At 47.4% G+C, this 13,605-nt stretch overlaps 1 protein-coding gene across 1 annotated transcript; it reads right to left on the bottom strand.

The window, feature by feature from the left end:
• Window positions 1-5,806: 5,806 nt before the first annotated feature.
• LOC123429805 lies at window positions 5,807-8,672 on the bottom strand. Its single transcript, XM_045113794.1, has 2 exons — window positions 8,205-8,672; window positions 5,807-7,610 (listed from the first exon to the last, which is right to left on the bottom strand). The coding sequence occupies exons 1-2, from the start codon at window positions 8,311-8,313 to the stop codon at window positions 6,052-6,054; spliced, it is 1,668 nt and encodes a 555-aa protein (XP_044969729.1). The 5' UTR covers window positions 8,314-8,672; the 3' UTR covers window positions 5,807-6,051.
• Window positions 8,673-13,605: the final 4,933 nt, after the last annotated feature.

Here is a 13,605-nt window from a genome sequence, read left to right as displayed (position 1 = left end):
AAATCCGTTTATCAAAGCCTTCTGCTCCTCGTTGGGTTCGACACTCTTACTTATCGAAAGGACTACGATTGATCCCCTATACTTGTGGGTCATCAAGGAGCCTCGAAGAGTTTTCCTCTCAAGAATGAGATAATTAAACCCACCAATTCTATGATCATGAGATATTTTTTTTTCAACCTATGATTTCTTCATTGAGCTATCTTGGTTTGGACTTCACCTAAATCTTTTCCTATGGACTATGCTATCATGGTGCTTGTCATTAATCCTAGTTCTCAATGCACCCTCTTGGTGTAATAAATTGTTCATATCTTGTTGCTCCCAATCTATCCTTGTTTCTTTTAGTGGTTGGTTGTCACCTCATATTTGTTGAGATGATTTTCATAACCCCACTACTATCTTGTTCTTTTCGTTGTTGGTTTTCCAACTACTCTGTCAATTCTTTGTCCGGAGGCTCTTCAATTCTATTGTGATGACAGTTTTCATTCTTTTTCTTCATTCTCTTCTTCCGCTTCAGCTAGTTCATATTCTCTTGTTTCGGAGGCATCGTGATCTTGCTCTTTTGGGTCTATCATCTTGTTCTGTGAAGATTGTGGTGTTCCCTTGTTCTATTTAGTTGTTTGTTATGTATATTGTCTAATTCTTCCTTCTTATCGAATTTTTTGTCCCATTTTCCTACCGAAGTGCTGCCGAAATTTTCCGTGAATTCTTGCTTCTTTCTCATATCATTCCTCATCTCTTTGCAACTTTCAAGGATTGTTGTCACTCGTTTGTCAAAGAAGCGACTAAGGTTTTACCTCTTGTTGTTTCTCATCCTCTTCCCCCTTTCATTCTTGGATCTCGAGGCGAGATCCTCTTGTAGTGTAGGAGAGTTGTGATAGCCCGAGACCGACGCCACAGAAGATTCCCCTTCATTTCCGTTTCCGTCGTGTGATTGTTTCGTCTCTTGCATCATCATTTAGTTTGCATCATTGCATCATGCATGAGATCTTGCATCGTCTGTCGTGTGTGGTGTTTTGAGTGTGTGTGCTTCGAGTGCTCTCCGAGTCTTAGTGCGATAGTAACTCCCCTCCTCTCTTCTCTTTTATTTGTTTTGGGGTTGCGTAAAAGTTTCCGTTTTAACCCCTTTTAAAAAATCGTCTTCTTTTAAAACTCCTTTTATTAAAAGGTGGGGGCAACCCCTTGGGTTTTTCTCTTATTTCTTCTTTTGTTTCATTTCAACTAGAGTTCCATTTTTATTTCTAAAAGGGGTTTGATTTTATTCTTTTATAAAAAAGGGTTTCTATTATTTCTTCAAAAGGTTCCATCTTATTCTTTTAAAAGCCCATTCTATTTTTTATAGTTAGGGTATGATTTTCAAAGGAGCAAAAGCATTTTTTTTATTTTATTTTTGTTAAAAGTTTTTCTTTGTTTAAGATTTTTTTTCTGATTTAAAAGTAAAAAAAAACATATGGGGGGAGGGAGTACGCCCAGCCGAGCTGGCCCAAGGCCCACCTCCCTCCAACCCTAGACCCCTCGATCCCTCTCTGTTCTCCCCCGAGCGCCGTCGTGTGCCTCCCCCAAGCCCCCGATCCCCTCATCTCGTCCTCCCCTTCTCCCTCCTCGATCTCCCCATGCCCCAGGCCGAGCAGCCCCGCCGCCAGTAGCTCCCCCCGCGCGTCGCCTCTTCCCCGCCTCCAGTTCCCTCGCCGCCTGTGCCCTAGCCCCGGTCGTCGCCGTCCCTCGCGCCTCCTCGTGGCTCCCTCTCAACCGCCGCGCTCCGCCCTCGACCTCGCCGCGTCTCTTGCATCGTCCCCGCGCGGCCACGCCATGGCCATGCCCTCGCTCCCGACCACCTCCGCCGCACTAGCCTCCCGTGGTCGTCGCACGTACCCCCGCTGTGGCACCTCCCCGACGCCCGGTGCCCGTTTCCCCACGCCGCCGACCTCGGCCGAGGTCCCCGCCAGATCGCCCCTGATGTAGCTGCTGCCGAGCCGCCATGGCGTTTCCCTGCCGTTGCTTGTTGCTGCCGCTGCGTGCCTGTGCAGCCGTGCCTTGCTGCCGCTGCTGCGTTTGTTGTTGTTGCGTTCCTGCTGCCGTTGCTATTTGCTCCTGCTGCCATGTAGCTGCGTTGGCAGCTGATTGCTGAGCTTGTTGTGCCTAGCTACTTGGAGTTGCTCTTACCTGCCCTGTTGCTGTGCGACCGATGCTAGGTTGCTAGCTTGTTTGCATGCCGCTGCTGCTTGCTATGTTGTTGCTTGTGCTTGCTTGCGTGCATGTGCTGTTGCTGCCGCTAGTTGCTATAGCTGCTGCTAGTGCGTGCCGTGGCCAATGATGCTGCTAGACTGCTAGTGCTTGCTGTTAGGCTGCTGTAGATGTTGTTGTAGTAGCTTAGAGTTGTTGCTAGTAGATGCCAGCAGCTTTAGTTGTTGCTTAGCTGCATGCATGTGTTAGTTGCTTGTGGTGTTAGATGCTAGCTGCATTACTGTTTGTAGGTTGTTTGCTAGGTAGCTTGTAGTGCTTGTTGTCGATGCTAGTCGAAGCCTGCTGCTGCTAGATGTTGCTGCTTTTTGTTGTGTCGCCGATGCACGTTTGCTGTTGTTGTTGTGTCGCCGATGCACGTTTGCTGTTGTTGTTGTGTCGCCTACCGTCGCCGCGTGCACCAACCCCTCCTTCATGGAATCGACGAGTTCACGAGTACCACGACGTCCTCGACGACCTCGACCATCTTCGAAACATGTTCGACTCCCGAAGCAGAAGACCGTGTACCGACGACAAGAGAACGACTACCGTCGATGAGACCGAGTACCACGACTTCCACTACCTCCACGACGTCCGCTTCGAACCGATCCGCTCCGATATGCACGCTTCGAAGGTATACCGATCAGACGTGTCGTGACGAATGCAAGTGATGTATGAGATGTATCGTATGTTTGCGCCTGTAGATGTTGCCCGTTGCACGTTGTCCCTCTTATGTTGTGCCCTCGACACATGGGAACCCGGTAGCGGGATCACCCCATCTTTATTTAGTGTTCCCGCACACGCTCCCTATTCATTGACACGATATCTCGACGAGTTATCGGGATAGGAACGTTGCCGTGGCTTAGTTTCCGACTTGCCGCCATGGTTCCCTTCCGCTCGCCGTGGCGACACATGCTTCTTTCTCTTCTTGCCGTGATGTTCTAACTTGCATGCATGACGCATTCATGGCATGATATCTTCTGTTGCATGCCTCTTGTGCTGTAGCTCCGATCTATGTTTCGCGTGTTACCCGACTAGGATGTCATGTAGGACCATCGCTTCACCCTTGCCATGTTAAGAACAATTTAATATTGCCGTGTAAATTAAACGGGAGTGAATTAAATAATTAAACGTGGAGTTTCGTCGATATGCAACTCGTTGCATATCGAGCTTCACTTAATGTGTAGTGTTTGTGTGAGGTGAATTGCCATGCCATCCCTTGCATGTTGACCTAATCATGCATCATAGTAGGTTGTGCATCATGTTGTGCATCGTGTGGTGAATATCTGTGTTGATGTTTGTTTCCGGTTTGCTCCGCCTCGATAGAGTTCCGCAGGCGTGTCGGAATGTGAGGACCCGTTCGATTGCGTTGGTTCGCCGACTTCTCGGAGTTCTTCTTCTTCCAAGCGGGATCTCAGGCAAGATGACCATTTCCCCAGATACCATTACTATCATTGCCATGCTAGTTTTATTGCTTCTATCGATTATGTCTCGTTGCCTACCACATGTTATATTTCAGCCTCTCAACAATGCCATGAAACCTTCAATTGTTCAACCTAGCAAACCTCTCATTGGCTATGTTACTGCTTGCTTAACCATGTTGTTAGCGTTGCTAGTTGTAGGTGTAGTTGCTTCCATGTGATAACATGGATTCCTTGTCATATCAGCATATTAAATGCTATTTAACTTAATGCACCTATATACTTGGAAAAAGGTGGAAGGCTTGGCCTTTCTAGCCTGGTGTTTTGTTCCACCTTTGCCCCCTTAGTTTTCGGCTACCGGTGTTATGTTCCATAAATGAGCGCTCCTAACACGATCGGGGTTGTTATGGGGACCCCCTTGATAATTCGTTTTAGATTAAAGCTGGTCTGGCAAGGCCCAACTTTGGTACTACATTTGCCTAATAACTAATGAACTACATAGGGAGTAATTAACCCGAGGATAATTTAATCAACCCCCGGGCCAGTGCTCCTCATGAGTGTTGGTCCCACCTGAGCGATGTCCGGCGCCCCTCTGGTCACCCGAAGGTTTAGCGATCCCGACGTCTAGCTCATCCGTCGTGTCCTGAGAACGACATACGCGGCTCCTATCGGGATCGTCGACACCTCGGGCGGCCTTGTTGGATTAGTTTTACCTTTGACGAAATATCTTGTGCATCGGGATTCCGGTGATGCTTTGAGTAATCTCAGAGTTGAGGTTTTCCACTAGGGAATCCGACGAGATCACGAGCTTCGTGATTGAGGATTTCTATGCGGCTTGTGGTAATTTGTGATGGACTAGTTGGAGCACCCCTGCAGGGTTTAATCTTTTCGAAAAGCCGTGCCTGCGGTTATGTGGCAACTTGGAAACTTTGTTTAACACTGGTTCTAGATAACTTGAAGTTAATTTAATTAAAATATACCAACTGTGTGCGTAACCGTGACTGTCTCTTTTGTTAGTTCCTTCTCCGATCGAGGACACGGTGGGGTTATGTCTGACGTTGGTAGGTGTTCAGGATCATTGATTTGATCATCAGTAGTTCACGCCCGTTATGCGTAGATCTTCCCCCCTCTTATGTCTTGTACTCGTAAGTTAGCCACCATATATATATGCTTAGCCGCTGCTGCAACCTCACCACTTAACCATATCTCACCCATTAAGCTTTGCTAGTCTTGATACCTTTGGAAATGAGATTGCTGAGTCCCCTGTGGCTCACAGATTACTACAACACCAGTTGCAGGTATAGGTAAAGGTTACTTGACGCGAGCGCGTTGATTGTTCATTTGGAGTTGATTCTTCTTCTTCTTCGTCATCGATCTAGGATGGGTTCCAGGCCGGCAGCCTGGGATAGCAAGGATGGACGTCGTTCTTCTTTTGTCGTTTGTTTTCGTCCGTAGTCAGACCCTGCTCTTACTCTTGATGAATATGTAATGTACTGATGTGACTCTGATGTAGTTTGTGGCGAGTGTAAGCCAATTCTATAATATATCGCTTCTTTTCAGTACATGTACTTGTAACGATATCCATTCTTGCAACACGACGAGATGCGCTTCTATCCCTGACGAGTCCCTCGTGCCAAATTGAGGATAGGGTCGCATCTTGGGCGTGACATGAGCGAACTCTGCTTTTACATCTAAATCATCAATCAGACGAATAAGTCTCTCTTTTTCCACTTTATATATACCGCTCTGATTTTTTGCCCAACCTCTCAAAAACTGGCGCAAGTGTCGTATTTTGTTTTGCCATCTTTCTATATTTGTAGATTCACCAGAATCCCTAGCCCATTCGGTAGCTATGAGATCCATGAATCCTTCTCTCTTGAACCAACTTACTTCAAACGAGAAGAAATTTCTATTACCCGCATGGTTGGCGTCCCCGGAGTCAATCATGAGAGGTGTGTGATCTAAGATGACTCTTTGTAAAGCCTGAACTGAAACCAGCGGGTACTTCTCTTCCCACTCCACACTGATCAGCGGGTAGCAACGTGTTTCCTAGTAATAATATAAACAAACAATAATAATACAACCAAAGAATCCGTGTGCAGTCAACACAACATACACATAAAACACCTGTTACGAAATAACAACAACATTGCATGATAAAACACGTGTTACGAAATAACAATAACATTGCATGAATGTACAGTATGAAGCATCTAGCAAGAACCAATTACACTGTAGATTTTCTTTGTACGCAATCATTTTCTTGAAATAATCGTTGGCGATGTCTCTAACCGTCAGATCGACGCATAATACGATTGGACGACGACGGTTGGAGAAGGGGGTAGGGAGCCTCATACGAACACGAACAAGAGAGAGAGAGAGAGAAAGGTCAGGGGCAATGAGCGGAAACGTTTCAGGGATCCCTCTCGTCATTTCTCCAGCTGCCCTTCATTTTGGGCCCCGTGGGGCCTTCCCCGACCAGCAGCTTGTTCACCAACTGGGCCAGCCGCTCCTTGATGGCGCGCGGCAGGATCCTGGCCGCACGATTGATCTCGCGCCCGATGTCGTACTCCTCCCTGGGCCCCCACCCCCTCTCGAACCCGAGCCACGCCGGCTCCGCCACCTTCCCGGCGCCCAGGTACTCCGCCGCAACTACCTCGCACCGCCCGCCGCTGGTGTCCATCCTGCTCCCCTTGGCGCAGTCGTTCCTTATCCCGACCCCCAGCTTCGAGTTCCCCTGCAGCACCAGCCCCTCCCTCGGGTAGAACGCGTGCCCGTGCAGCGACGCGTACGCCACCGGCCTCCTGTTGCCGCCGCCGTCGCCGAGGTACTCCAGCTGCGACGCGTCCACCCAGGCGCCCGTGCTGTGCTGCGAGAAGTACATCCGGAGCAGCTCGCCGGAGAAGTTGCTCACGCGCAGCGTCAGGTGCTCCCAGTCGCCGACGTGCTCGCCGATCATGCCGAGCGGGATGGTGAGGGGGCCGACCTTGGCCCGCGCCGGACCGTTGAAGGGGTAGAAGAACCACAACGCGAGGTCCGTCGCCGTCCCTCCCAGCATCGGTTTCGCCTGCACGTACGCCTTGGCGCTCGCGAGGTCGCCCTTCTTCACCCGCTCCTTCTGCCCGTTGTCCACCGGCAGGTCCAGCCAGTAGGCATCGTCGTTGCCGCCGCCTTGCGGGAGGTTCGACCCGTCGGCGGCCACGGGCGTCGGTGTCTGGCTGCCCTTCTGGTACAGCAGCGCGCCGTTCTCGAAGAACCACGTCGCCGACGAAGGGAGATACGGGTCGTTGGGGTGGAGGTACACATGCGGCGAGTAGGCCGCGAGAACGGCATTCACCTGGCCCAGGTCAGGCATGCACGACGTGTAAGCCGCGCTGTTGTTCTTGAGGCACGCCAAGGTTGAGACGCTCGCCGCTGGCGTGACGTTGCTCTGCGCAAGGAACGTGCCGGTGTGCACGCCCCGGGCGTCGACGCCGCGAACCGCCGGCCTCAGGGCGGTGGCGCTGAAGCCGTCCTTGTCGCTTCCCCACACCGACTCCTCGGCCTCGCACACGTCGGTGAAGTCGGCGCGGACACACATGACCTCGCCGGGCTGCGGCTTATCCTTGGTAGCCGTGACCGCCACGCCGACGGCCTTGTAGCCGTCGGGTGGAGTCGGGAGCCAGAAGAAGCCCGCACCATCCTGGCCGCTGGACCAGACAAGGGTGTAGTCAAGCGGCGGAGCAAGGAGCGCCCCGGTGCCGGACGCGTCCCTGGCGACGAGAACGCGGCCGAAGAGCGGCCGGTTGTTGGGCTGCGCGTAGTGGCCCAGCGCGTGGAATCCGGCCGGGACAGGGGACGGCTTGAAGAAGGTGGCGCCGAGGCCGTCCTGGCCGCCCTGCGCGGTGGACCAGACCTTGGCGAACGTGGTGACTTGGCGCACCTCCATGCCTCCGAGATCTATGCTGCCCTTTGCGAATCCTCCGTCCGAAACTGGAACAGCAGTAACAACAGGGGTCAACCAAAATGTTTCAGTGAGTGAGAAAGTTCTCGGACTAATTAACTAGAGCCGTCGTGATTGAAATCAAATGGTGTCATCGATCGGTGTGCAAGAAGCCAAGAACTCAACATATGGCAGGATTTTCAAGCCGATTTATATGAACACGTTTTTTTCGACAAAGAGTGAACTTATATGAATACATAAGTGCAGGAATTACTGGATTATGCATGTGTGTGTCGTCAGGCACACAAAATTGTAGTCGTGAGTTCGTGACCAGAAACAGTAAGCAGAAAATATACACACAACACAAGAGTACTGTTTTTACGAATGAAGACAAAGCCTAACGTGGAAAACATCTTGATTTGGTCGATGGGTCAGGAATATGCTCCTGGTTTGGGCGTATTATCCAAATTCGTGCCAACGTGATCACATTAATATAGAGCTATATCTTGTCCCCTTTCCTAGTTTCAGCCAAAGCTAAGCTAGCCGGCTAGCTTCCCCGACATGCCTAAAGCCACCTTAATGGTTTCATGAGAAGAAGAAGAAGAGAAACACATGGCATGAACATGCATGCACTCCTCACGTACCGGACGACGGCCACGACGGCATCGCGGCAGGAAGATCGAAAGCCCTCTCCACGGGCAGCTCCGCCGTGCTCACGGGCACACAGCCCAAGCACGACCTGCTCCTCTGCATTGCCGGCCGCCGACGACAGCAAGTACGACGACGGGAGAAGGTCGAGCTAGAAACCTTGGCCGAGGCTTGCTCGCTCGAGGCGTGCACGGTCCCTGGCTAGCTCGATCGAGTCACCTGCACGCGGCTGGAGAGGAAGCGAACGCTAATGGTGTCCTTTTAAATGGGTGGTGGTGCTTGGCGGGGAGGCCGCCTACCTGTCCCTTTCGGCGCCGGCCTTGGCAAAGACCGCCGGCAAGGATCGATATCGCTGGCTTATTGGCTAGTTTCTTTATTTTTGTCACCCGGCGCTTTCAAGACACTATGCGTAGACGCGGTGGCCGGCCTGTGGCCTGTGGTTACTTGCAAGTAAGAACAGTGCTTTTGTTGCCGATGACTTCACTTCTTGTACTAGGTGTAGCCCGCTCTAGCTTAGCTTTGCTGGCCTTAAGTAAGTATGGCTTGGCTTGACGGCTCTTCCATCCCCGGGAGAACACGAGTTTTGGTCCGGTCTGATCCATCCACCATACTGTAATCTGTTGATCCCTACCACGGCATGATCATCGCTTTCCATGCGGACAACCAACGCCTACAAGGTGTGTGTGTTTGTTTAGTGTTCCGTGCTCGTTTGGACTACCGGTCCGAACGTGCGTTGGTTGGAGACCAGCCAGCGTCGAAGGGATCGTCGTTGCACACTTGCACTTGGAAATTGACAAGATTATAAAACGTGCGGCAAAAAGATAAAGGCCACCACCCGCCGCTAGCGCTGGCTAGGAGAGATGAGCTGCATTTGTAGCAATTGTTATAGACCTGTAGAGCAGGTCTGGTCTAGTCATGGACAAACACACGCGTCTCCATGCGCGTAGTGGTTAGCATGACGACAAGGCGGCCGGGCCTTCGTCGAGGGATGTTTTGCAATAAGGAAGGCGTTCATGGTCTGCGTGTTGGTTTGTTTAGTTGGCTCACACACCAATCACGAGGGGCAGCTGGGAGACGGTCAAGCGCAGGTTGGATATTCGCTCCGGGATGATGTGTGGGTTGCAAAGAACGAGCCTTGTCTTCCGAACGGAACTGTGCAAGCGTTCACATTCGTGGGCGCAGCAGCAACAGTTTATACTTTTATGAGCACAATGTCCGTGCGTTGCTATGAAACTATAAAATATAGGAAGTTAGTTTACTGGCTTAAAAAATTATTAAAATACGGTGGCGTCATACGGAATTTGCTCGTGGTTCACTATTAGAAAGATCAAAAATACCACAAGAGATCACGCGTCAGGCAATGGAGAATCTTAAGTGGCTATGGTCCTTTTCAAACACAACATTTCGAATGTTGAAATATATGAGAATAGACAATGATACTGCACAAGATCGTGGATCAGGTAGGAGGATAAGGTTTATCATCTTTTCGAATTGCAATGTGTTCACTCTCTTGTTCTGTGATATAAAACTGAAATAACTTGGTTGGGTATAAAAGAAAAAGAAAAAGAAAAGCATTATATTGAGTTGGAGTCGCATACATTTGTTTATTTATGCCTAAGTGTTAGCCTCACATGAATAGTAGTGTTGTTTATTTGTGTTTGATCAACATGTGAGCACAAATACATTTGTTTATTATGTTCATTAAAGGTTGCTATTCTCAATGTAGGTAGGGTGCATTTGTTTATTGGTGAAGGTAGTTTGTTTCACATGTGAACTCACCAGCAACTCCAACCTTTATAAGTAGGAAAGATACGTACGCAACTTCACTGACTTGATGAATTCAAGTCTCACCGTAACTTAGCCCCCTCTATCAACCATCCATGAAAGATCCAACGCATCAGATTGATCCATATTTCAAATGATTTTTTTTCATGTTTAGAAAAAAAACCATAAATGTTTCGTTTCATATTCTCTAAATTTTTTAATCCATTTGAATGTATCATTTGTGAATAAATAGCCTTTTGAGATTAGATAAGTAAATAATGTTTGTTCACAAACGATACGTCCAAATGGATTGAATTTTTCACCGAATACAAAACGAAAGTTTTATGATTTATTGAATTTTTTTCATTTTTAACACTTTTTAAAAAATTGTTTGAAATATGGGTTAATCTGATGCGTTGGAACTTTGGCTGATAGAGGAGGCTAAGTCACGGTGAGACTTGACTTCATTAAGTCATTGAAGTTGCGTCCCTTAGAGCAAGTACAATAATGTACAGTCAGCAAGCTGTAAGGATTAAAATATTATATTTTTGTTGAGTTGGATGAGAGAGAAGAGAAGCGGGCTCTTCGTGAAGAGCTAGCTCTAGCACGTGCTCCTACGTGCTTTCTGAGAATGAAAGGTGGGACATATATGATAAAAGTAGTACTTTTTTATTGCTAACTATTATACAAGCCAGCTATAAAATGGACTATAAGATGGCTTATAGTCAACAGTTGGCTATACTATTAACCATGCTCTAAAGGAGGGCATGGCAACCTAGATGGATGAAGATTGGATGAAGAATATTAAAACAAAAAGCAATGACAATAATGCCTCCTGTTTGTCCCGTTTGGAAAATTGGTAAGAGCCAATCACTAAGTTGGTTTCCCATTTCATTAATTCCTAAATAGAAACAAGCAAATCATACTTAATGCACCAGCCAATGAAAATAGTAGCATGCAAAACAAAAATTACTCCGTCCGTCACAGTTTATAAGACATGCACGTGTACCTAGGTCGTCAATTTGACTTATATAAAATATATTGTTTAACACAAAAATTATATCATTAGAAAATAGAACATCTGAAGTGTCTAATGATATATTTTTTTGTAATATATGCCTCTTATTAAGTTGGTCAAATTGACGACCTAGATACACGTGCCAGGCTTATAAACTGAAACGGAGGGAGTAGTGATCATGAGAAATGAGGAGCTCCTTCCACGCATGGTGACTTATATATTTAAAATACTAAATTTTCATTAGACACACTATGCACCTAGACGGAGGGAGTAGTTCGAAAGTGGACAAGTAGCCAACAACTCGCGAGAATATGGGACCAGAACATCCATTTCCGACTTCCATCTCGCAACGGTCACGTCAGCTCGGCATTGATTTCAATGGATGAACTGTTCATGTGCTTATTTTCCGATTTCAATGGATTTGTTCATATTCTTTTCCTCGCAAAAAAACTTGGCATTGATTTCAATGGATTTGTTCATTTTCTTTTCTTGCAAAAAAAACTTGGCATCAATTTCAATGGATTTGTTCATTTTCTTTTCCTCACAAAAAAAGTTGGCATCGATTTTAATGGATGAACTGTTCGTGTGCTCTTGTCAGGGCTGGAGAAATTAAAACGGGACGGGCTAGGAAGTGTTCCGCGCAGCACGCATGATATTGAAAATGCACTGTTACTAACTTACAAACTTATGAATTTTCAAAAATGTAATTCAGATGTGTGTTGGATCTCTTCACACGGACCAAAGGCTAATATATGTACATGTGTGGTAAAAGTGCAAGAAACCCCTTATACAATGGGGATATACATACAATGAGTTATACACATCTAACCCCCCCCCCTCCCTCCTCAAATGCATGGTGGGTCAACAACACTGATTTGAAGAGAAAGAACACATGTTACGCTAGAGTATGTGCCTTCATGAAGAAGTCTGCCAATTGTTACTCACATGGCACATAGTGAAGAGCGAGAACCTCATCCTGCACAGCAGCACGCACAAAGCACGCATCCACACTGATGTGCTTGGTGAGCTCATGCTTCATCGGGTCACGCGCAATACTGATAGCGCATGTACTGTACGACAATAAGGGAGTCTCAGGGATCGATATAAGATGTGTCTAGAGGGGGGTGAATAGACTACTTGTCAAGATAAAATTTCTAGCCTAACCTAATTTCTAGGAGGGCGGAAATCTAGCAGTTCTAACAAGTCTAGGCACCCTACAGAAGCAGTTCTAAGAGTATAGCAGCGGAAAGTAAAACATGCAAGTGTAATGTAGAGGAGTAAGGTAGGGAGATCAAACGCATGAGGTTGACACGGCGATTTTTGGTATGGTTCCGATAGGTGGCGCTATCGTACGTCCATGTTAGTAGAGACTTCAACCCATGGAGGGTAACGGCTGCGAGAGTCCACGGGGGGCTCCATCCATGGAGGGTCCACAAAGAAGCGGCCTTGTCTATCCCACCACGGCTTTCGTCCACGGAGGACTAGCCTTACTCACGGTAGATCTTCACGAAGTAGGCGATATCCTTGCCCTTACAAACATCTTGGTTCAACTCCACAACATGAAGTAGGAGTCTCCTAAGCGACACCTAACCAATCTAGGAGGCACCACCCTCCAAAAGGTAATAGATGGGGTAGATCAATGAACTCATTGCTCTTGTGCTTCTAAAGATAGTCTCCTCAACACAAATCTCTCTCACACAGAATATGCATGGGTAGTAGAGGTTGATTTGGTGGAAAGCAGTTTGGGGAGGCTAGAGATCAAGATTCAAATGATTGGATTGGAATATCTTGGTCTCAACACATGAGTAGGTGGTTCTCTCTTAGAAAATGGATCTGGAAATGAAGTGTGTGTTCTGAGTGCTTCTCCCACAAATGAGAGGTGGGTGAAGGGGTATATATAGGCAGCAGCTAAAATCCAACCGTTACACACAAAAAAGAAAACTCAGTGACACCAAAGTGGACAACTCGGTGGTACGGATTAGCACTAAAGTGGTGAACTTTTGAATCTTGGTGAGACCTATATATAGAACTCGGTGGCACCGAAAAGGTGACTAACGATGAGATGGCCAAACTCAGTGGCACAGATACTCAAACTCGGAAATTCTGATTTTGTGTATCTTGGCAACAGAATGTTGGTCACATGAACTCGGTAGCACCGATGCAGTTTTGGTTGCATCGATTTGGTGGGAATGGCTAGGGTTCTGTCTTAGGTTCAAACTCAGTGGGTCTGATGTGGCAATGTTGGTTACACCGAATTTGTGTATGTGGAACTTGATAGAGTGGATATGTGGGGGAAAATGACTGAGTGTTTTGGTGGCTAACTTTGAGCATTTGAGCAATCAGTTCATTTTACTACCTCACCCCCTTTTAATAGTATTGGATTTCCTATGGACTCAAAAGTGATTTCTCACAAATATAAAATGAAGAGTCTTCTAGATTGAAGCTTGAGCCAATATTATTCTTTTCTTGCATCCAGGGGCATCTCCACATAAACCTTAAGCCATAGCTCTTCATGGACTAAACCTGAAATATCTAGGTAAAAGTGTTAGTCCAAGAGGCAATGTATGTTGTCATGAATTATCAAAATCACCAAGGGAGCACATGTGCTTTCAATC

Source organism: Hordeum vulgare, chromosome 2H, assembly GCF_904849725.1.
Source record: "Hordeum vulgare subsp. vulgare chromosome 2H, MorexV3_pseudomolecules_assembly, whole genome shotgun sequence".
Lineage (NCBI taxonomy): Eukaryota > Viridiplantae > Streptophyta > Magnoliopsida > Poales > Poaceae > Hordeum > Hordeum vulgare.
The sequence above is the reverse complement of the archived record's forward strand: the minus strand, read 5'-3'. Positions and strand labels throughout refer to the sequence as shown.

What these genes read in the sequence shown, in the direction of transcription:
- LOC123429805 (XM_045113794.1), bottom strand. Translation starts at nt 8,313, where the DNA reads ATGCAGAGGAGCAGGTCGTGCTTGGGCTGTGTGCCCGTGAGCACGGCG. An exon ending in GCCGTCGTGGCCGTCGTCCG is followed by an intron (nt 7,611 to 8,204) that starts GTACGTGAGGAG and finishes CTGCTGTTCCAG; the next exon opens with TTTCGGACGGAGGATTCGCA.